Genomic DNA, 24,908 nt, shown 5'->3' with positions numbered 1-24,908 from the left:
AAAATCCAATAGATTTCGTTCCACTTCACAATTGTGTCCCACTTGTTGGTGATTCTTCACAAAAAATAACAATTTTATATCTTTATGTTTGAAGCCTGAAATGTGGCAAAAGGTTGAAAAGTTCAAGGGGGCCGAATACTTTCGCAAGGCACTGTAAATTACACTTTGCTACAATGTAAAGTAGTGAGTGTACAGCTTGTATAACAGTGTAAATGTGCTGTCCCCTCAAAATAACTCGACACTCAGCCATTAATGTCTAAACCGCTGGCAACAAAAGTGAATACACCCCTAAGTCAAAGTGTCCAAATTGGGCCCAAAGTGTCAATATTTTGTGTGGCCACCATTATTTTCCAGCACTGCCTTAACCCTCTTGTGCATGGAGTTCACCAGAGCTTCATAGGTTGCCACTGGAGTCCTCTTCTACTCCTCCATGACGACATCACGGAGCTGGTGGATGTGAGAGACCTTGCGCTCCTCCACCTTCTGTTTGAGAATGCCCCACAGATGCTCAATAGGGTTCAGGTCTGGAGACATGCTTGGCCAGTCCATTACCTTTACCCTCAGCTTCCTTAGCAAGGCAGTGGTCATTTTGGAGGTGTGTTTGGGGTTGTTATCATGTTGGAATACTGCCCTACGGCCCAATGTCCAAAGGGAGGGGATTATGCTCTGCTATAGTATGTCACAGTACATGTTGTCATTCATGGTTCCCTCGAAGAACTGTAGCTCTCCAGTGCCGGCAGTACTTCTTCAGCTCCAGACCATGACACTCCCACCACCATGCTTGACAGTAGGCAAGACCCACTTGTCTTTGTACTCCTCACCTGGTGTCAGAAACCATGAAACAGACTGAGACAGAAGTACAATCAAATCACACTTGTTGATTAATAAAAATAAAAAGGTAAATAGAAAAAAGCATAGCCAAGCATAGCCAGAGTCCAGTAGCCAGATTGGGTAGTCAGCCAGTCCAAAGTTCATTAAACCGGATCGGGTAATCAGCCAGGCCTGAAGTCAGGGATCCAAGGAGAGCAACTATAAGCAGGATAAGAAGCCAGGAGGGATGTCAGCAAGCCAGTCTTGAAACAAACAGCAGGAGATGGTTCCTTGTGATGTGACCAACGCAAAGGCAAAGGAAAGAGTGAGCTTGAAGGCTTTAAATAGGCAGGTCAGACGAGCATCATCGGGAACAGCTGGTAACTGTGGAAAGCGAAGAGAGCTGGCAATTAGCCAACAGCTGAGCAGCCAGCCCAGAGGAGGAAGGGCTAAGCCAGCCCTGACACCTAGTTCCGCCACGCATGCTTGACACCATCTGAACCAAATAAGTTTATCATGGTCTCATCAGACCACAGGACATGGTTCAAGTAATCCATGTCCTTTGTCTGCTTGTCTTCAGCAAACTGTTTGCTGGCTTTCTTGTGCATCATCTTTAGAAGAGGCTTACTTATGGGAGGACAGCCATTCAGACCAGTGTGGGGCGTGTGGTCTGAGCACTGACAGGCTGACCCCTACCCCTTCAACCTCTACAGAAATGCTGGCAGCACTCATAGGTCTATTTCCAAAAGACAATCTCTGGATATGACGCTGAGCATGTGCACTCAACTTCTTTGGTCGACCATGGCAAGGCCTGTTCTAAGTGGAACCTGTTCTTTTAAACCACTGTATGGTCTTGGTCACCATGCTGCTGCTCATTTTTAGGGTCTTGGCAATCTTCTTATAGCCTAGGCCATCTTTATGTAGAGGAACAATTCTATTTTTTAGATCCTCAGAGACTTCTTTGTCATGAGGTGCCATGTTGAACTTCCAGTGACCAGTATGAGAGAGTGAGAGCGATAACACAAAATTTAACACACCTGCTCCCCATTCACACCTGAGACCTTGGAACACTGACAAGTCACATGACATCGGGGAGGGAAAATAGCTAATTGAGCCCAATTTGGACATTTTTACTTAGGGGCGTACTCACTTTTGTTGCCAGTGGTTTTGACATTAATGGCTGTGTGTTGAGTTATTTTGAGGGGACAGCAAATTTACACTGTTATACAAGCTGTACACTCACTAATTCACATTGTAGCAAAGTGTCATTTCTTCTGTGTTGTCACGTGAAAAGATATAATAAAATATTTACAAAAATGTGAGGGGTGTACTCACTCTTGTAAGATACTGTATGTATCCCTATGGTCAAGGCACTTGGAGGCCTTTAAAGTATATTTTTAACCCAACCAATATTTTTAGTTTAATACAAAAGAGGGATGAGTTAAAACCTCTGTCTGTCAAATTATTTTTTACAGTCTGTGTCCCATGGGGGGAGATTTCCTTCCACATCCTGTCTCAGAAATGTAACTGGAAGTTAGAGAACAGATATGCGTAAGGCAAGCCTATGAGTATGCTGACCCTTTAAAAACAATGCACTTCCAGTGTGTCAAAACACTGTAGTGGTCAGGGGTGGCCCATGTGTCTGGCCCCCATGCAATAGTACTTCATATTCCCATTGCACACGTTCCTGGATGCGCTCTCGGATTTGGGTGCTGTAGCAACAGCCAGCTGGATACTGGTTCAAGTCACGGTGAAGATATTTGCCAACGCACCATGGAACGACACAAATAGCGTCCAAACGGGTGATTTATTGCATGATCACAACACAAAGATAGTGCAATGTTTCGGAGCCTCTCAGGGCCCCTTCGTCAGGCATGTGATGAAGGTGCCCTGCGCGGCTCCGAAACATTGCACAATCTTTGTGCTGTGGCCCCCATGCAAGACGCCGGATGCAAGTCCAATGTGATTCATGTAGCGATGACACCTTAAAAATCCTGTCCTTTGGAAATATATTGGCTAATGTGCATCCTTCAGCATTGGTACTATGCACATGATAGATTAATTGTTTTTTCTTCTGCAGATCAATCTCCCTGGCACTACAGCTGAACTGTACTAACGGACACGCATATTCTTTAGTCTACAGCCTATATTTGCATGGCCACTAAACACAAGCTCTAAACCCTTGTACATACGGTCGGACATTCCGACGGAAAATGTCCGATCGGACCGTGTTGTCGGATAATCCGACTGTGTGTGGGCTCCATCGGACTGTTTCTGTCGGAATATCCGACGGACAAAGTTTTAGAGCTGGGCTATAAAACTTTCCGACAACATGATCCGATAGGACTTTGTCCGATTGTGCGTAGAGAATTCCGATCGGACAAAGTGCCACGCATGCTCAGATCAAATTCCTAGACCAAAGCTATTGGCTACTAGCCTGAACGTAGTCCCGTCGTAACGAAATAACGTCATCACGTTACGTACGATCGGATTTTCCGACAACTTTGTCAGACCGTGTGTATGCAACACCGGTTTCGGACAAAATCCGTCCGAACAAAATCCGACGGATTTTGTTGTTGGAATGTCCGACCGTGTGTACAAGGGCTTACACACATGGGACAGCGGTCACGGCAAAGGGAATCTACATCTCTCAGCACAGTTCTGCTGCTGCAGCGTCACGCAATGGGATGGGTTTGCTAAGATAAATCACAATTTCCTGTATGCAAAGACCGCGTGTGTATCCCACTTGCAAAATGCACAGAGGTTAAAGCGGTTTTGTACAGAAAATTGCAAGTTCATCTTATTCAAATGGCTTTGGAACATAGATGCAGTTATGACCATTGAAATAAAATAATATGCAGTATTTACCTTTTATTTTTAATGTTTATGCCGACTTCCGGGCTCTCCTCCCGTGGGAGTAGGCGTGTTTATCGGCTTCGCAATGGTCCCTGGGAACTTTTTTAGCTATTTCCCAGGAATCAGTGGGGGACACAGTCATGCCAAAATCTCGTGAGATTTCGGAAGGAGGACGCCGGTCACGTGACGAGGGCATGTCCGAAATTGCCATTTTGAAAGTGGGCAGGCAGCTCTATCTGCCATTACCACTATAGCACACGAGGCCAGAGGAAGGAAAACAAAGAGGACACTCAATGAGCATGTGCGAGATGGAGCGGTGGATGCTGGGAGCTCAGCATCATCGCATCCAGGAAGTAAATGCCTGTGGGCTTCAAACGCCCACAATGAAAATGGAAACCGCCAGACTGCTTTTTTTTAAGTTTTCCTTAGCAATAAAATCGGCACGCCGGGGGTTAAAAAGACGCCGGGGGTTAAAAAGACACTGATCGTGACTGCAAAGACACCGTAGGAATCGCCCACCAGTGACACAGGTAAAGAAAAAAAAAAAACGCAGCGGAATCCCGCTTTAAATGCGACGGTGTTGTCATTTGCATTATGCACACTGTAAGGAACAAATAGCTTGTTATCTTATTTATGCATCAAACACAGAAGACATGGTAGGAGGGCTTTCAGCCTAAGCCACACATTGCTTATATATGTTTCCAGCACTTTCCTTTAAACTGTAGGTAAAGAGGCCTTATCTTTAAGCCAAAGCTTCCTAGACTGCAGCTTCTTCCATTATTTACAACCTGATTATCCACCACTTATGGCCACTGTTTGCTACCCTTTACCTAACCTTCAGTCTCCTCAGATCTGCGATATACTCCCCTGGGTACAAAGCAACCTCACCACGCTCTACTTTGAGTCTGGTAATAGTATCGGTGTGCATTAATGTTATATTGCAGCAGCTGGCTGAATAAATTATGTATAAGTATTTTCTATCTAGAGAAACAGTTTTGTTTTTCCCAGCATGACCTAAAAGAATACTACATTTTCCCAGGCAGGACAGGAAAATGTTACGTGAAAAGCCTCTTTTGTCTGTAATACCTTTTTTAGGGTGCCGTATACAAAATTAACCAAAACTTTTAGTACCAAAACAGAACCTCTGTCATGCATTTGTTTTCTGTTTTCCAGGTACAGCCCACACATAGGATTATTTTAAAGCTGGCATCCACAATTTAGAATTCATTAAATGTATTTTTACATAGATCGAGCTTAGCTACTTGCATATGTTTAAATATCAACCTCGTGTAATCCCCCAGACAGTGGCAGTCACACTGAGATGGAGGGTCAGCAATCTGTGCTCATCAGGACATAATTACACTAGGGGGACACAAAGATGATGGCCATCTGGGTAATTTTGTTCCTTCTATGTAAAATTAGCAGATTGGGAGTGAGTCATTTGAACAATTTGTATTCTTCACTGCTGTACAGAAACATAAGATCTCAGACCTGGCTGTACGAGGTGGATAAAAAAAAATAAAAAATTCAAATATATTGTGACGATCCGGGGTGATCAGGTTCAAGTGGTGCATGCAGTTTTCCAGAAACGTGCCACTCCAGACTGCGCTTTAGGGCATGGCAGCCCACTTTTATTTAAAGGTAAAATTCAAACAAGCAGTAATCTTCCCTCGCAGGGGGTTCCACCATCACTGTATAAACAAACCAGGGCCGTTTTTAAGGCAGGGCAAAAGGGGCATCTATCCTGGTCCCTGTCATTGTTGTGGGGCCCAAATCAGCTGCCTCATACTTGCCAACTATCCTGGTTTAAATTCCCTCTTTCCTTGAGGTTTTAGTCCTGTGCTGTGCTGTGTCCCAATATCTCAGTGTGAAGTGCTGTTACTAATGCTGCCCAGCTCTGCTCTATTGTTGTGTACAGATGACTCGCCTGCAGACCCTGTGTTTACATGTAAATTACCGGCATTCATATGTAAATAGCGGCGAACGGCGGCATTGATGTGTATATCATGCCTCCCCAAGGTCATATACACAGTAATCTCTAGCAACCAATCAACAAGCAGAAATGATGTGCTGTAACCTCTAGTAACTAATCAGTGAGCTGTAATAAGTGCTGTAACCTCTAGCAACCAGGTCAGTGAGCAGTAATGATACACTGTAACCTCTGGCAACCAATCACAATAGCTGCCTGATCTGATTCAGTAAACTGATTTTGAGTCTAGCTGCTATTTATTGTATGTCTCAGAGCAGGTGGAGAGCAAAACTGCATGGAGGGGCCCCAAGAAAAGTTTTGCCCAGAGTCCAATCAATATTAAAGATGGCCCTGAAACAAACAATAGCCTCCTGGCTTACTCAACAGTAATCTTCCCTCGCAGGGGGTTCCACCATCACTGTATAACCAAACGATAGCCTTCTGGCTTACTCAACAGTAATCTTCCCTCGTAGGGGGTTCCACCATCACTGTATAACCAAACGATAGCCTCCTGGCTTATTCACTGTCAGCTTCGTGCTGTTTTGGTCACAGGCCACATCTGCCTGCTACATACGTACACACAGACTGCCACCTGCAGTCTTAGACTCCGGGACCTCCTGTCTCTTTCTCCTGGAGCCGTCTCCTACTGGAACCCTCCCGACCTCCTAGGCCAGACTCCCTGTCTGCCGGGCAGAGCCGTCTCCAAGTCTGAGCACTGACTTCTCTTCCTGGGACGTTTATGAACCCAGTCCACAGGTGTGCAATTAGTATTCCTGCCAAAATCAGGCATACACTGCACATATGCACCTGTGACATGGGGTTGCATCTCCACAATATGCATTTCAACTCCTTATTTAGCGCTTTGTTAAGCATTCAGTTTGACAGTAAATCTGTTTGTATCAAAAAAGCGTTGAACAGCCCCTAAAGACTTATTCAGACCGCCCTGTGTGCTGAGCCGCTGGCAACCACCCTGGAGCTGTGCACAGGCCGCCAACACAAGTGGATGCAGATGCAGCGGCTGCACAGACACAGCCGCATGTTCAAACCTGAGCGGGTGCATGGATCCAAATGCATGCTGTCTGCTTTAGGATCTGTACACACGCTCCTGCACGCATGTAAAATTTTAACATGCGGCTGTGTCTGTGTCCACTTGAATAGTCTGCCAAGCTCCAAGGTAGATGCAGACGCAGAAAACAGCACCCCAGCACACAGAATGGGTATTAACGGCTGTCTGAATGAATTGTAAAACTACAATGACGTTTTTAGCACCCCTTGTTGCCCAAACTTTAACCTCCCTGGCGGTATGATTAGTTCTGATTTTAGGTGCTGAAAGCGGTACAATTAATTTGGCGTTTTATATTGTAGGCCTGCAATTCTTAGGAATAACTCTCTTAAATCTGTTCAAACCAGAGTCTAGCAGACATCCCGGGTATGATAAAGTTTATAATATAATAAATAATGATAATAAATAATAATAAAAATTATTCAATAATGTAATCAAATCCAAAAACACAGAAATTTGCTAATTTGCAGAATTGTCGCTGTCATTAGATTTAGTGTTTGATGACGGATCTCCCCAGAAATCGCTATCGCTCAATTTTGCAAGTGATTATAATTTATTATCGCTGTTTTCTAGTTGGTCTAAAATTACTTTTGACATAAAGGGACAGTTTTTGGTTGCTATGGACAATCTCCGAATTCTAGGCAGAAAAAACTGTATTTATAACATAAAAGTGCAGGCAGGGCACTGGACAGACCACTAGGGACAAAGGGGGTGTGTAATTTTTTTATACAGTACTGTAATCTGTAAGATTACAGTGCTGTGTGTGTTTTGTGTGTTTATACTTTTTTGAATTTGGCGCCGATCTCCGCTCCCGTGCGTCGTAACGTCGCAGGGAACGGAGCTCGGTGGCACTCGGGCACTGTGTGAATCGAGCGGAGGACAGCTCGATCACACAGCGCGGAGGACATCGCTGAGTCCAGGGGACAAGGTAAGTAACTTCTCCCTTTATCCAGCGATGCGATCCCGAGTCTGGCTCTGGGTTACCACTCGTGGTACTGAAATCCCAGCCTGAGCCAGACTCGGGATCACCGCCAGGGAGGTTAATAATGTTGTAAAAAGCCATTCCTGGTACTGTTGTGTACTGACCCGCCACCTACTGCATATCGCTAGTAGCCCATTGCTGTAGTTAGCAGCCTCACAGGCCAAAGTGAACATGCAGAGCGGGTCATTTTAAGCCAAATGCACATGTTTGTAGACTCTTTGTAACTCAAGGAGGAGTTAGTATAAAAGAGAGTAATTCACTTTGCCAATGCTGTCATGCTGCTGGCCTTTATGCGATGGGGTCGATTTACTAAAACTGTAGAGTGTAAAATATGGTGCAGAAACTAATCAGCTTCTGTTTCAATATTTTTTATTAATATTGTAAGAAACGTAAAAACATCAAGATCAGAGCAGCGAATAATTCTTGTATGCTTTGTATAAACAATAAGAAATGGTACATAAGTAAGGGGAAAACAAAAATACAAAATACAGAATATCTTGGCTATTGGGTTAGGTCTTCTTCCCTTAGGTGAGCATTTGGCCACCTACTAAAGTGAACAGAAACAACATGTTTTGTGTTATTATATAGATATAGAACAACAGGAACATTGTAAGCACTGAGAGGTGGTCTCCATACAATCACCCCTTGGGCTAATATAACCATGATTTCCAAATCAAGACCACCATGAAACGCAATCACCGGAAGCGGGCACACCAGATACAAAAGCCCACATCCAGCTATCACAGTCCACAAGGTAGTAACAACAAGCATTATTACAGTCCAGCAAGAGGGACCCTGGGCCAGTAATCAGCTTCTAACTTCAGCTTGTTCCATTAAGCTTTGACAAAAGAAAACCTGGAAGCTGGTTTCAATGGAGAGCTACACCAGATTCTGAACTCTGCAGTTTTAGTAATTCAAACTCACTATGTACAAGGCCAGTACATTCTTACCTGTGCCATCTTCCAGCTGCCCAAAGTTACAGATCTGGCTAATGTTGGACATCCAGCTTTGCATTTCTTCCTCCGTCCGAGCCACCAGGTAGAAAGTCCGAAAAGCTGTTTTTACTATGAATACAAAGCTGTTCTGGAATTCCTTCTTAATCAGGTTCACCCCGATGTATTTCTGTACTTCACATTCATTTAGGTCTATCACCCTGATAGGCTTCTTGGAATGGTTATTCTTGTAATATTCTAAGACATCTGGGTTCCCACTCATCCTTCCCCGTCGCAATACAAACCAACGCTTCCGCCATATCTGAAAAAGAGACAAATATATTTATTTTGATGGATTGTAAACTTATATGTATATATACAAACACACACCCAGTGCTGTAAGCCATAAGAATTTTTAAATCGTAAGATATGTTTCATAACACAATTAAGACACAAATTTGTGGACAGTCGCCGCTAACATTCAAAGACAGTCCTGAGTATTGGATATGAGTCCTTTGCCAACCTTACACTAAGTTCCCTCTTTTTTGGAATGTTTAGACCAATTCATTGGGAGTCAGTGGGAAAAAGTTCTATTTCACTGGTTGGCAGTGGGAAAAATGCCTCCTTAGGCCCATTTCACATGGGGCAAACTCTGATTAGATCAGCAGGGGATCTTTCCATTGATCAGAGTAGAGTGGATAGATGACAGGTCCGTGTCTGCTCAATTTATGCACAGTAAACACAGACAGAGCCCTCTATGCTCTATGGGTGGCCGGGAGTAAATGGACTCCACTGTCTGTTTTTAAAAGAAAAACTGAACAGATTGGATGTGGGCAGGTGTAAACGGATACACAATGATCCGTTTACACCTGCCGGTCCATAGGGATGAATGAAGGGTCCAATCAGGTCCAACTGAAAAACTGACCATATACGTGAGAAAGGTTGCATAACAGTTGACTAAAAGTATCACTGATGTCATGTTGCTGACTGTGCCAAGTGGTATTGGCCCCAGAACTATACCGCATGTGTATTCAATTGCATCTGGTGGGAGCAAACTTAGGTAAGCTGGATTCCAAGTAGCATCAACAATTCCCTGATTTTTTTCATTTTTTTCTTGTAGTCTAGAGCTGCTCTGTGGCCACACACGGACACACAGAAAGTCTGGCGTTTGTTAGCGATGACGTACAGCACGTACGGCGGGACTAGAAAAAGGAAGTTCAATAGCCAGTAGCCAATAGCTTCCTTTTTCGTCCTTGCTTCTGAGCATGCGTCATTCTTAGTCTGCCGGACTAGCATACTGACGAACGTATTGTCCGCTGAAACCCAAGTCCGGCGGAAAGATTGGACTGCAAAAATACTTTCTAAGTCCGCCGGACTTTAAGCTGGAAAAGTCCGCTGAAGCCCACACACGATCGAATTGTCCGGTGAAATGCGTTTCGGCGGACTAAGTTACGCCGGACAATTTGATCGTGTGTACGCGGCATTAGTTATCTCTGTAGCAAACATGGGAGGGTGGCTACTTTCCTACATGCAATGCCTGTTAGTTCCTCTTTAAAGTATAACTAAAGGCAAAACTCTAGTTCAGTGGAGAGAGATTAGACCACCTGTCCATGTTTATTGCTGTTTGTGCCCCTGTTAGAGAGATTCATCTTCTCGATTTGTCCTGTTTACCATTATCATTGAAAGTAAATGTAAAAGAAAATTCCAAATCTTGGGTTGACACCAGATCAGTACTCACTTTGGAGGAATTTTCTCTCACTTCCTGTTTTGGCTATGGGACAGGAAGCGAACCTTCCCTCCCCCCACATTGGGATACAGATGGCAAAAAAACACTGAAAGGGGTTATAACTGTCCCTTACTCTATCCAAAATGGAAAAAAAAAATGTTTGCTTTTAGTTACACTTTAGGCTCCTTTCACATGAGCGGACCGATCGGGTCCACCTGTCAGTTTTTTAGGTGGACCCGATCGGATCTTCTATTATTCTCTATGAAGTGGTGGGTTTAAATGGACATGTGTCCGTTTACACCCATTGACATACAATTAACTAAAAAACAGTCACATGGGTATTCGTTTCCCACCCGTCCAGTGGATCGGATTGGATGGATATTGGTAGTCCGTTTACATCTGACCACCTGTAGAAGAGAGTGGGTTGTGTTTGTGTGTATTTGTCCCTCTCCCAGTCTGTGAAAGGACTATATGGTGAGTTTGGCCGGTTAGGTACCGGTCTTCACCAAAAAGGGAGTTCTGCCAACATCTCTGTAAAACTCAGATAAAGAACAATATTACCCCAATGGGGACTTTCAAGGCAGACTAAAGGAATAGTGAGGCGGTGTAACAAGAAGTAGAATAGAAATGACCAAAATATTACTGTTGTACAATCATAAAAAAATTACCATATGGTCAGTAGTAAACCACATCATAAAAAACCAACCAAACAACATTGTATACAGAGAAGGCACCCTGAAACTCGGACATGCTGGAGCACAAGTCCTTGAAGGTGTTCAAAGAGCAACCCAATGCATTTTGGAGATATGTTTTTTCCTTCTTCAGGGGAAGGAAAGGGTGCAAAAATATAAGGTCATCATAAATAAAGTATGACAACAGCCTATTCCAACAAGGTGTGTTAGCATGTCCACCAAGCTGACATAGATGTAGCCAAGTTGCAAATACCCGCACATACAGGGACCATAAGCAGCCATAAAAATATTTCACCCACCATGGGGAACTGTGTCAGTTGGTTAGCAAGCATAGGTGTGGTGGTTGATGGAGATTCGCTAACAACGGTCTGTGAAAGGACAGTGATTAGCAACACACTGATAAGCTCATCTCTCTATCACGATGCTCTTCTCCTATCTGCATGTTCCATGCTAGAACATGAGCAATGCAGCATAACTGACTGGCTCTTTGGACCTCTCCCAAAAAGTCAGGTACTTGCTTACATTTAAAAAGAAAAAAAAATACATTTAATGGTACATTATTTGATATAGAACTACATTCATTTGTGTCTTCTATATCTGCCATGGATACGTGAATACAATGGGTGGTATGATATTTTCTTGCCAAGCAAAGTAAACTGACATTTCACCTCCATTCTACCGATGTTGTAATGCAGCAGACCAACAATGTGCTGTAACCTAGTTTTCATTATGTTTGTGTACCATGAAAGCTGATTTATAATTAGCTAATGTTGGTTTCTGTGCATGAGTGTATGTTATGCCACAATAATAAATATAACATTTATAAAAGTCTGGAAGCACAAGCTATGTGCAAAGAGTTATGCACACGATCGGAATTCTCTTCGGAAGAAGCTCTGATGGTTTTCCCGATGGAATTCCGACGGAATTCGGCTCAAGCTGTCTTGCCTACACACGGTCACACCAAATTCCGATAGTTTAGAATAGAACGCGGTGACGTACAACACGTACGACGTGACTATAAAAAGGAAGTTCAATAGCCAGAAGCCAATAGCTTCTCTCTCGCAGTTGAATCTGAGCATGCATGATTTTTGGCGTGTCAGAATTGCATACACACGATCGGAATTACCGATAGAAAGCTTTTTCCATCTGGAAAATTGAGAACATGCTATCAATTTTTGGCTGGCAGAAATTCGGACAGCTAAATTCCGATGGAGCATACACGCGGTCGCATTTTCCGATGAAAAGCTCTCATCGGTCTTTTTCTGGCCGGAATTCTGACCGTGTGTACTCGGCATAAGATGACTACTGTACAGCGGAGACTTAAACACTCATTAATATACATAGCCCAAAGTTAAATAAAATATTAATTCAGTCTGTTATTATTCTGTTGTTCAGTCTGAATTACAGGCATACCCCACTTTTAAGTACCCTATGGGGGTTATTTTCTAAAGCTGGAAAGTGCAAAATCAGACTCACTTCTGCATAGAAACCAATGAGCTTAATTGACCAAGCTGGGGTTGGAAGCTCATTGGTTTCTATGCAGAAGTGAGCCTGATTTTGCACTTTCCAGTTTTAATAAATAAACCCCATTGTGTACTAAAAAGTGGAGTATGCCTGTATTATTTTCAGCAAATTGATCTAAACCAGATTCACCCAAATTTAAATGTGAAACAATAATTTAATCCAGTCCGGTAGAACGGAGACATGTTTATGGGTCAACTGTAAGGCCTCACGTACACAGTTGCTGGTAAACGGACTTTTAGTAGCAGTTGGGCGTTTTTTTCCAGCTGACCCTGAACTCTCCTTTATGTTATCTTATCAGTACATGTACACAGGGTCGCTTATAGTCGTTTCTAGGCAGAGTTTAAAAAAATTTTTTTGGAAAGCAACAAAATGCATTCAGGATGGATGTTCAGAGGAATTTGAAACATTCATTTTTGACTATTTGAAAAAAGAAAAAACGCTTCTAAACGCAAACATGGCTAAACGCGGCTAAACGCAGCATTAAAACGTAGCAAAACGGATGTTTGTAAACGTCAGTTGCTAGCTGTCAAGTTAAATCATTCAGGAGAGGTTGTAAAACGTCCCGTCTACATTAAAGCGGTAGTAAACCCGCTATTTTTTTTTTTTTTTACACCTGCAAAGCAAAAGGCATAATGAGCTAGTATGCACCGCATACTAGCTCATTATGAAATACTTACCTTAGAACGAGGCCCCCGACATCTGGCCCGATCCGTTTCTTCCGGGTATCGCGGCTCCGGTGCTGTGAGTGGCCGGAGCCACGATATCGTCACTCCCGCGCGTGCGCACGGGAGATTTCATTCCGGCCGGCCGGACACTGCCGGATTTTCAGGCCGAGAATCCCCTTGTGCGTATGCGCCGCTGCAGTCAGCGGCGGATACCGAGGGGAATATCTCCTAAACCGTACAGGTTTAGGAGATATTTTTTTACCTACAGGTAAGCCTTATTATAGGCTTTCCTGTAGGTAAAAGTACCAAAAATGAGTATACAACCACTTTAAGCATATTGCTAACCGGCTCAAAACTGTAATAAGGAAGACATCACAAAACAAGAGGTAACATAGCATTTCATTAAAACAATACAATGGGGAACCTAAGAATTTCCCAGAAATTATATGTAAAAAAAGGAAGTAGTAATTAATAAGTAACCAGATGATATAGCCAACAAACACAGAGACCACTACTTCTCCAAAAATAAAATGTGCGATAAGACAGTTATAAAATTCACAATGTTCCTTGGAAATGAAGAAGGCAAACATGAAACAGACCCTTTCAGACAAAAATAAGATCTCTGCCAATTACCCAGTCTGTGGAGTGTTATGTAGCTAATGTGCACAAGATGAGGGACAGGACTGAAACATTTATTTTAAGCATGCTATCAGTAGCAGGATAACGGTGACAAACTCACATAATGTCACCATTATGCAAATGATCCAAGCATCATAAATGATGATCATGTAGTATAGAGGGTTTAGAGCTGAATTCAAGGTATGACATTTTTACATCGTCACATTAGTTGCAATGGAAGTATGTATGTGCCATATTTGTGGGATCCCCATGGAAGCAGGAAATTGCTAGTAGGCACTGCTACTCCAATAATTGCCACTGGTTTCTGGGTCCAATGCCAACAGGATGCCCTTCTGCCTACTGAACACAGGAGGTCACTTGCCCGACACAGGCACCGCTCAGAGAACGCTTTGCATTTTCTCAATAAATGCAAAGGGGGTTATTTACGAAAGGCAAATCCACTTTGCACTACAAGTGCAAACTACAAGTACAAAGTGCACTTGAAATTGCACTTGGAGGTGCAGTCGCTGTAGATCTAACGCCGCGTACACACGATCGGAATTCTGTCCAGAAAAAGACCGATGAGAGCTTTTCATCGGAAAATGCGACCGTGTGTGCGCTCCATCAGAATTTAGCTGTCTGAATTTCCACCAGCCAAAAATTGATAGCATGTTCTCAATTTTCCCAACGGAAAAACTTTCTATCGGTAATTCCGATCGTTTGTATGCAATTCCGACACGCCAAAAATCACGTATGCTCAGATTCAACTACGAGACAGAAGCTATTGGCTACTGGCTATTGAACTTCCTTTTTCTAGTCCCGTCGTACATGTTGTACGTCACTGCGTTATAAAGATCGGAATTTGATGTGACCGTGTGTAGGCAAGACAGCTTGAGCCGAATTCCGTCAGAATTCCGTTGGGAAAACCATTAGAGCTATTTCCGACAAAAATTCCGATCGTGTGTACGCGGCATAAGGGGTAGATCTAAAATGAGGGGAAGCTCTGCTGATTTTATTATCCAATCGTGTGCAAGCTAAAATGCTGTTTTTTTTATTTTCTTTGCATGTCCCCCTGGGATTTACAGCGAGTGCACATCCAAGTGCACTTTCAGCGCTATTTCAAGTGCACTTTGCATTTGTAGTGCAAAGTGGAGTTGCCTTTAGTAAATAACCCTGAAAGTATTCTCTGCATGAAGTGGAGACCATGATGCCACCACCTCTCTACCTAGTCCAATCACAGAACGCTTTGCATTCACTGAGAAAATTCAAAGTGTTTCCTGAATGGTGCCTGTGCTGAGCCAGCTGCCTACTGTGTTCACAATGCAGCAAGGCAGTCGCTCGGCACGGTCCCCAGAAGCTAGTGGAGATCACTGATTCCTTTAAGTAGAAGTTCTCTTTAACAAACGTTTATTAATAAATGTTTGTTTTAGCATAAGTCTGTGATAGGGATGGTTCTGCAAAGCTAAATTCCAGGGGTAACGCCATTTTAATAGGGGAAAAAAAAATAGCAATTAAAAAAAGTAATATAGCAAATACCATTGCTACACAAATCAGTTTGTAATTGTTATATAAAAAAAAATGACCTTTCCTTTTCAATCTGCAGAGCTGTCATTTTATATAATCCTGAATGCAATATGGCAATCTGGTAGCAGTCTGTACACGGATGTTGTGATTGGCCTACCAATTTTCCCCAAAGTCTACACTAAAATACAAGTCATACAAGCATACTCTAATGAAAATCGCACCTAAAGGGATGCAGACCTTGCCACTTTCATTGGACCCCTGCAAGTGCAGCAGCTGATTGATAAATATAAAGTCACTGCCATTCACATTTACTTTGCACATGGACACGGGTAAACAGCTATTTCTTCAGAATAAGAAAAGGTAAGAACCTGCAACAAAGTTTGTTAAAATCCCTGCAATGTACATATATTGCCCAGAGGGGAATGCTCTTTTTCCTTAAAAAAGTGGAGTTACTCTTTTAAAGTGTTACTAAACCCAGGACCCTGCATTCACTATATCTGCTCTCCCACCGCACACCGAACATGGACATGCAATTATTTTAGTAATTAAACTGCTAAATACCTTTTCTCATCAGCAGTATATAGCAATCTTCTGACTTCTATCAGTGTCTGGGTAAAGCTTGTAGGAGCAGTTTTCATTCTACTCTGAATGTCCTATGAGGCTGCAGGACCCCTGACCATCGGTCTAGACAGTGCTGTGCGGATTACATGCACCCTCAAAAGAAAGAAAAAACTCTCTAGCAATACACACTAAAATGAGCATGTGTAGAGTGATTTCAAAGGCTCTGTCTTATCAGGAGATGGACTGGAGACAGTGGAAGAAGGGGAGGATCAGAGAAGACAGGATCAAACAGCCTTTTTTACATAATGTGGAGGATTAACCCCTTAGGTTCCACAGTGAGTATAACAAGTATGCTTTACTTTATATGCAGACTGATTTTACTGTTGTGGGTTTAGTAACACTTTAACTTCCACCCCCTATGATCATACAGAAAAGGGGCAGATACTGGATTTTTGTCAGATCTTATGGAAGAGATGGCCACTTCTAGATGACCTAAAAAGAAGCGAAAACAAGGTAATAGCTTTGTGAATTCAGGGACTCACATGTTGCTCTTTGTCATATTAAGGGTCAGTCCACTCAAAAGTGATATGTTAGGCACAGGTGGGGCTTGGTGGGTTTACATATCTTGGATGCTCACAGTAGTGGTCAATTGATTATGTATAGGGGGTCTCAACTGTGGCCCCTGACATCACCAAGGAGAAAGAAATAATAACCAATATTTATAATGCTATAAAAGAAGGTCAGAGGTTGTAAATGTTGTTGGGGGCTCAAGACCTGCTTCAGGAGAGTCAAGAGACTGGGAATGTTACTTGAGACTGCTAGAGTTCAACTAGTGATCCCACTCCTAGTACTAACAACTGGGGTTTGATGGTCACCATGTAATAAAGAGCTGAAATTCAAGCACCAAGGCTCTAATGCCCCATACACACGGTCGGATTTTCAGATGGAAAATGTGTGATCGGACCACGTTGTCGGAAAATCCGACCGTGTGTGGGCTCCATCGGACTTTTTCCATCGGATTTTCCGACGCACAAAGTTTGAGAGCAGGATCTAAAATTTTCTGACAACAAAATCCGATTGAATAAATTCCGATCCTGTGTAGACAATTCCGACGCACAAAGTGCCACGCATGTTCAGAATAAACTTAGGGACGAAATCTATTGGCCCGTTTATAGTCCCAATGTACGTGCGTGACGTCACCTCGTTCAGAACAATCAGAATTTCCGACAACTTTGTGCGACCGTGTGTATACAACACAAGTTTCGGCCAAAATCCGTCTGGAAAAAAATCAGGCTGATTTCGTGGTCGGAATGTCCGACCGTGTGTATGGGGCATAACAGCTAGAGTTTGGATTCCAACTATATTTGCAAATTACACTGTTTCCTATTGCATCCTTCACAATATACTGTAATATATATATATATATACACAAAACCCAGCAGGGAGAGTCGGAGTCTTTTAGAGTGGTGACAGTTATGCCCCGTACACACGAGCGGACTTTTCAACATCCAAAGTCCGAAGGACCGAGTCCGTCAGACTATCCGATCGTGTGTGGGCTGCAACGGACTTTTGATTCGCCAAAGTCTGACGGACTTTAGAAATGAAGCATGCTTCAAATTTTCCCGAAGGAACTCCGCCGGACCCGGTCCCCTTCGAAAACTCCGCTCGTGTGTATGCTACTCCGACGGACTAAAACCGACGCTAGGGCAGCTATTGGCTACTGGCTATGAACTTCCTTATTCGAGTCGGGTCGTACGTCATCACGTTCGAATCCGTCGGAGTTTAGTGTGATGGTGTGTGGCCAAGTCCGTTCGGCCGAAAAGTCTGTCAGAACTCCGTCGGAACTCCGTCGGAACTCCGGCGGAACTCCTTTGGAAGTCTGTCGGACATAAGTCCTCTCGTGTGTACGGGGCATTAGTTTGCACGACCCAACAAATCAGAAAATCTGAGATCTCACCAAGAAAGTCCTTGAGAGATTTAAGAAAGCATCAGATGGTGTAACTTTTTTGCATCTATAAAAAAAGTTTGGTGTTTGTTTTATGTTTCAAATGAGCCAAAGATAATCTGCAGTCTATTTCTGGTCTGTACCGTATGTACTTATAAACAGATGATTCTATTCTATATATTTATTGTATAAGGATCTGTGTATGCTTAATGGAATGTATTTGGTTATCACCTGGGCAGAAGCCAAAAATGCACTTGTGCTTTAAATTCCATATCCTTTACATGTGACCTTTTACTTTACCTAGTACTGATAGGTCAGACCCGTTATGTCCTGTTTTTGGGTCTGGTATAATTAATCACAATGTTCATATATTTTCTAACAATACATGTCTAGATTTTCCCTTTAATTCTTTGAGTTAGTTGTAGTGGAAATTTTGTGGTGTGAGTCAGTGACCTGAAATGATAGGACTGTAAAAAAAAAAAAAAATCAAATAACTATTCACCAAGAACAATAGCAATGATGATGTGTAACCTCAGTTTCTAATAATAAAAACAAAAGCTTTGAAAATGTGCATTTATTTACTAGAATATGTTAAAGACACATCAGTTGTTCTAACAGAATGATCAAGCAATTCATCTTCTGTTAATTAATGAAAATTCTATAGGTTGTACTCAAAGTGACTGGGGGTCCCCCTCCCTACAATCCATACCAGACCTAAAGGGCCTAGTATGGATTGTAGGGGGGGGACCCCAAACAGTTTTTTTAAAGTATTTTTTATTGTCGGCATGTTTTTTTTTACTTTCAGCTGCCAGCGGGAAACCCGCTGACAGCTGATGAGTCATCCGTTGCTAACCCCAAAATTAAAAAAAAAAGAGTTCGGGGGTTCCCCTTAATATTCATACTAGACCTGAAGGGTCTGGTATGGATTGGGAAGGACCCCCCACGCTGTTTTTTTTTTTTTTTTGTGAGAATTTCCAGTTGCCAGCATGGTTTTTATTTTTACTTTCAGCTGTCAGCGGGAAACCCGCTGACATCTGACGAGTCATCTGTTGTTAAGAACGCGGCAGCCAGCTTCCCACCCGCCTCTTAACAACCAGCTACTGTGCGATAAATTACCACATGAAACATGTTATTATTTTTATTATACACGATTTATATAGCACCAACAGTTTACGCAGCGCTTTACAATGTATAGGATGGGGGGGGGGGGGGACAACACAATTACAGTACAGTTTAATACAAAAGGTACAGGAGGGCCCTGCTCGTAGAGCTCACATTCTAAAAGGAGGGAGGTGGTACAAAAGGTAATAGCTGCAGAGAATGATTTGATGATGATTTAATTGATGATTAAATGATTCAATTATTTATTTACTGCATTACCGTTATTTTACCGCATGAGTTATTTACTGGCAAATTCTTAGGGAATTGAACATTTCTATAATTGTTTCCGCATGCATTATTTTACTGCATTTTTTTCAGTCATTGATGGGAAATCCAAAATTTGGTCACCAGAACAGGAAAAAGAGGGGAAATCATCCAATAGACACAATTGTTGTTACAGTGACAAAATGTTTCAAGAAGGGATTTCTCTCATTTTAGAGTGATTTTGTCTTTTTCCTTTTAAGTCTGCAGAACAAGAAGGAAAACTCAGAGGTATGGCAAAGATAGAGCAAAAAATAAAGAAATTCAGGAAAAAAAAGAAGAAGTTTTGAACATCCCCTACTAAACAGAAAAGTTTGGTAAATGCAAACAGTTTAATGCATGAATAAGATAATTGAGAGGATCTTCCATTAACCTCCCTGGCAGTATGATTAGCGGTACAATTATTTTGCATGGAAATTTGGCATTTTATATTGTAGGCCTGCAATTCTTAGGAATAACTCTCTTAAATCTGTTCAAACCAGAGTCTAGTAGACATCCCGGGTATAATAAAGTTTATAATATAATAAAAAACTATAAATAATGATAAGTAATAATAAAAATTATTCAATAATGTAATCAAATCCAAAAACACTGAAATTTGCTCATTTGCAGAATTGTGTCATTAGATTTAGTGTGATTCTAATTTATTATCGCTGTTTTCTAGCTGGTCTAAAATCACTTTTGACATAAAGGGACACATTTTGGTTGCTATGGACAATCTCCAAATTCCAGGCAGAAAAAAACAGTATTTATAATATAAAATTGCATGCAGGGCACTGGACAGACCACTAGGGACAAAGGGGATGTGTCATTTTTTTTATACAGTACTGTAATCTGTAAGATTACAGTACTTTATGTGTATTTTAACTTTTTTGAATTTGGCGCCGATCTCCGCTCCCGTGAGTCGTAACGCCGCAGGGAACGGAGCTCGGCGGCACTCGGGCACTGTGTGAATCGAGCGGAGGACGGCTCGCATACACAGCGGGGGGACATCGCTGGATCCAGAGGACAAGGTAATTAAGTCTCCCTGTATCCAGCGATGCGATCCCGAGGGGTTACCACTTATGGTAATGAAATTCCAGCCCGAGCCAAACTCGGGAATACCGCCAGGGAGGTTAAACTTCTCCCCATAATGATCCTACAGCTTCCCCACTTTCCAAATAAAGGTGGAGCTTCATCCCTGAAGTTAGCTTAATTTCTACCCCACCTAAAACGAACAAAAGGTACAAATACAAGCTTTTGTTTAAATGGTCTGATGCCCGTGAAGTCCCACGGCAGGATCTTCTCCATGGTTTCTTCCAGGTGCTGGTTGATGTCACTCCCGTGCATGCGTAGAATTGCAGTTCTCGGCATACAGGCAGTGTGCAGCATGCGCAGCTCTGTGTACATTCTGCCGAGGACAGGGCTGGACTGGGACAAAAATTTGGCCCTGGACTTCATCCAGACCAGCCCACTTTAATTTTGCCAACAAGCACAAAAACAGTATATAAAACTATACGTAATCGTGCAAAAAAACATAAGTAGCATAACATAAGGAGTCCTCACTAACCTCCTTTATTATTTCACTTATTCTCCTCTGTATTTTTCTCATCTTTCTCACATCACTGCGTGAAGTTGAGGGCGAGCCGCGCAGACATTACTTTGTCACTGAAACCGGCCCACTGAGCCATCGGCCCACCGGGAAACTCCCTGTAGTCCCAATGGCCAGTACATGCCTGGCCGAGGATAGCCAGCAGGCAGATAAGAGTATTTTATTGTAAAAGAGACATTGCTTTGTCTCTTCTGCAATAAAGACCTGGCCTGGCTGCAAATTTTTTTTTCATCTTTAGTTCCGCTTATAGGAACTTCAGACAGTAATACTAAAGGCAGCAATACAGATACAAAACAAGCACGCACAATTACAGTTGGACTGAACATCATAACTCAAATAGATGTTTTTAAGGAACTTCAAGAGGAACGAATTCACCTTTTGACAAAATGAAATAAGCTTTCAGTACTAATAGCATTCATGGAAAGTGTCCAACATACATGTGTAAGCTTTGGAGCTTTTCTATTAGTACAAAACTAACATTATTGCCCTCGGCTCAAGGGTCTTGTTGAAAGTGCAGCTGACGGTAGAGGAAGTGGTCAGAAGACGTGCAGGTGGCTTCTGGGATAAGATACAGCATCCTCTTCTCCTGACCTCGCAGGAAAAAGCCCTCTACTCATTTAAAGGGGAAGTTACACGGCCCAACAAAAATATTTTATTAGCTCACAGCAAACTGCCAACTCAATTGTTTTATAAACTAGGCACTCTGCCGAGATTTGGGATTTTGAATATAAAGAATATCTTGCAAGCTGCTGGGTGATAGCAGAGGTGTTTGCAATATGACATCATCTTTTCTCAATAGAAGGAACAAAGATAGGCAGTAGCCAACGGCAACCAAATTCCCCTCTTCCTCTGTATGAAGCATTTAGAACATTTTATCAACTTTATTGATGTATGCACCTCTTTATAAAAGACAATGTTTATTATAAGTACCCTGCGGTGTGTTTCAGTATATGTGAAGTACTACATATTTAACCACTTGAGACCCGCACTATAGCCGAATGACGGCTACAGCACGGATCTCCTTTTCCGGGACTACGTCTATTGATGTAGTTCTGTGCACGAGCGGCCTGCGCGCCCCCTCAGGGGAGCGCACGGCGCGCTCTGTGATCGGCGAGTCTATGAGACTCGCCTGATCACCGATCAGAGCAAGGGGTCGATCCCGACCCCTTATCACGTGATCAGCTGTCAGCCAATGAGCCGGTAATCGGCTATTATTCCTCCTCGCGCTGTCAGCGCGAGGAGAAAAAGAAAAGCCGATCACCGGCGGCTGTGATCGGGACATCAGTCCCGATCACGGCCAGCCCTGCTAGTGCCCACCTGCCCCCTGCCAGTGCCCACCTGCCCCCTGCCAGTGTCACATTAATAAAAAGTAAGTGCCCCCCATCAGTGCCACCCAGCAGTGCCCATAGTGCCACCCAGCAGTGCCCACAGTGCCACCCAGCAGTGCCCACAGTGCCACCCAGCAGTGCCACCCAGCAGTGCCCACAGTGCCACCCAGCAGTGCCCACAATCTGCCTCAACAAAGGTGCTGCACCCCAGTGCCACATATCCGTGCCCATCAGTGTCATCTACCAGTGCCCAGCAGTGCCGCCCATCAGTGCCCAGCAGTGCCACCTATCAGAGCCACCTATCAGTGCCACCTATCAGTGCCCACCAGTCCCATCTATCAGTGGTACCTATCAGTGCCCATCCGTGCCACCCATCTGTGCCCCCCATCTGTGCCCCCCACTAGTGCCATCTTATCTGTGCCCATCTTTGCCCATCAGTGCCACCTTATCTGTGCCCATCGGTGCCGCCTTATCTGTGCCTATTAGTGCCGCCTTAACTATGCCTATCAGTGCCCACCAGTGCAGCCTATCAGTGCCCACCAATGCAGCCTATCAGTGCCCACCAATGCAGCCCATCAGTGCCCACCAGTGCAGCCTATCAGTGCCGCCTCATCAGCGCACTTCAATGAAGGAGAAAAATGACCCGTTTGCAAAATTTTATAACAAACTATTAAACATGATTTTTTATTTTTTTTGCATCTTTTTTTGTATGTTTAGCAAAAAATAAAACTCCGAGCTGTAATTAAATACGACCAAAAGAAAGCTCTATTTGTGGGAAAAAAATTATAAAAATTTCATTTGGGTACAGTGTTGTATGACCGTGCAATTGTCATTCAAAGTGCATCAGCGCTGAAAGCTGAAAATTGGTCTGGGACTGAGGGGGGTTTAAGTGCCCAGTAAGCAAGTGGTTAAATATTATATAGACAAAAACACTATAGGGGTTATTTACTAAAGGAAAATCCACTTTGCACTACATGTGCACTTTAAACTGCACTAAAAGTGCACTTGGAAGTGCAGTCGCTGTAGATCTGAGGGGAAGATCTGAAAAGAGGGGAAGCTCTGCTGATTTTATCATTCTTTCGTTCAAAAAGAAAGCTGCGCTAGAAGTCATACAGTGCAAAATAACGAAATGTATCCTGTGTGCAAAAAAAATTTGATGTAACCACAAATAATACAGATAAAAACATAAACCAATTAAGGGAGTGAACAGTCCAAAAAAAGGGGAGAGAGAGAGACAAGAAGATGAGGCTTCAGTCCATTTAGGTGACTCTGTACAAAAACACCCTCCAAATATGTAGCAAGTGCACCCAGAGAAAGGAATTCCTCCACCACTAGATTCAGTGAGGCTTACCAGCTGACAAGATCTCTTTTTAGGGAGATCATACGTGCTTGCAAACAAAACCATCAATCCGGTCCCTTTAAAAGACACTGCTGATATCTCCAACTCGTGTATCCCCTCCTCAGAGCATCTCCCATTTCACCACAATCATCTGGGCTCCTGTGGGGAATCTCCGGTCTCCTCCGCCTCGGCCGGCGGTCAGCTCTGTGTGGTAGTCGGGTGTCCCCGGTGTATATATCGGGAGGAAGGCTCCGCTGTATGGCCGGGAAGGAGGAGCTCGGTCCGCCTGCCTCCTCTTACCTCACCGACACCTCGGCCTTCCATTCACCGGGATTATCAATATGCAGCGAGGGGCGGAGCGGCGGGATCCATCCAATCATGTACAAGCTAAAATTCTGTTTTTTATTTTCCTTGCAGGTCCCCCTCAGATCTACAGCGACTTTACTTCCAAGTGCACTTTTAGTGCAGTTTAAAGTGCACTTGTAGTGCAAAGTGGATTTGCCTTTAGTAAGCAACCCCCTCTATGTAGGCTTTGAATTTCTACTACTTCCTATTTCCTTACATATAGCTGCAATCAAAAAGCTCTAGAATGCAAGGGGGGTTATTTACGAAAGGCAACTCCACTTTGCACTCCAAGTGCACTTAGAAGTGCAGTCGCTGTAAATCTAACGGGTAGATCTTAAATGAGTGGAAGCTCTGCTGATTTTATCATCCAATCATTTGCAAGCTAAAATGCTGTTTTTTATTTTACTTGCATGTCCCCCTCGGATCTACAGCAACTTTACTTCCAAGTGCACTTGCAGCGCAAAGTGGATTTTCCTTTAGTAAATAACCCCCAAGGAGATGTGGCACTAAGATCAGTTTTCATTAGTTCATTCTATGATGCTGAAAGCCTTTATGATCAAAGGCAACTGCTACAGGGTGGCCGCGCTGTACAGGATCACACATATATATATATATATATATATATATATATATATATATATGAGGGCCAGTATGGTGGACTGAATTTATGGGAGGAGCCCGGAGGGTATTTAACCCCCCTGGCGGTATTCCCGAGTCTGGCTCGGGGTGGAGATTCTGTACCAAAAGCGGTAACCCCGAGTCAGACTCGGGACCGCATCGCTGAATCCAGGAGGACGTTTACTTACCTTCTCCCTTGGATCCAGCGATGTCCCCCCGCTGTACGAGCGGCTCGTCCTCCGCTCGATTCATCACGGAGCCGATCTCCGTTCCCTGCAAGCGTTGCGACGCACAGGGACGGAGATCGGCGCCAAATTCAAAAAGTGAAACACACAGTATACATACAGTATAATGTAATCTTACAGATTACATTGCTGTATGTAAATATTTCACATCCC

General features: G+C 43.2%; 1 protein-coding gene across 1 annotated transcript in view; it reads right to left on the bottom strand.

The window, feature by feature from the left end:
• Positions 1–24,908, bottom strand: part of GAB3 (GRB2 associated binding protein 3) — a 215,323-nt gene that overhangs the window by 96,451 nt on the left and 93,964 nt on the right. Inside the window, exon 2 of the mRNA XM_077478760.1 lies at positions 8,631–8,934. Coding sequence (XP_077334886.1) covers positions 8,631–8,934 — 304 coding nt within the window. The remainder of the gene's footprint in view (positions 1–8,630; positions 8,935–24,908) is intronic.

The sequence above is a fragment of the Lithobates pipiens genome, unplaced genomic scaffold (genome assembly GCF_037356315.1).
Source record: "Lithobates pipiens isolate NorthernLeopardFrog02 unplaced genomic scaffold, aLitPip1_a1.2 Scaffold_1, whole genome shotgun sequence".
In the NCBI taxonomy this organism is placed as follows: domain Eukaryota; kingdom Metazoa; phylum Chordata; class Amphibia; order Anura; family Ranidae; genus Lithobates; species Lithobates pipiens.
This window is presented reverse-complemented; position numbering and strand designations above follow the sequence as displayed.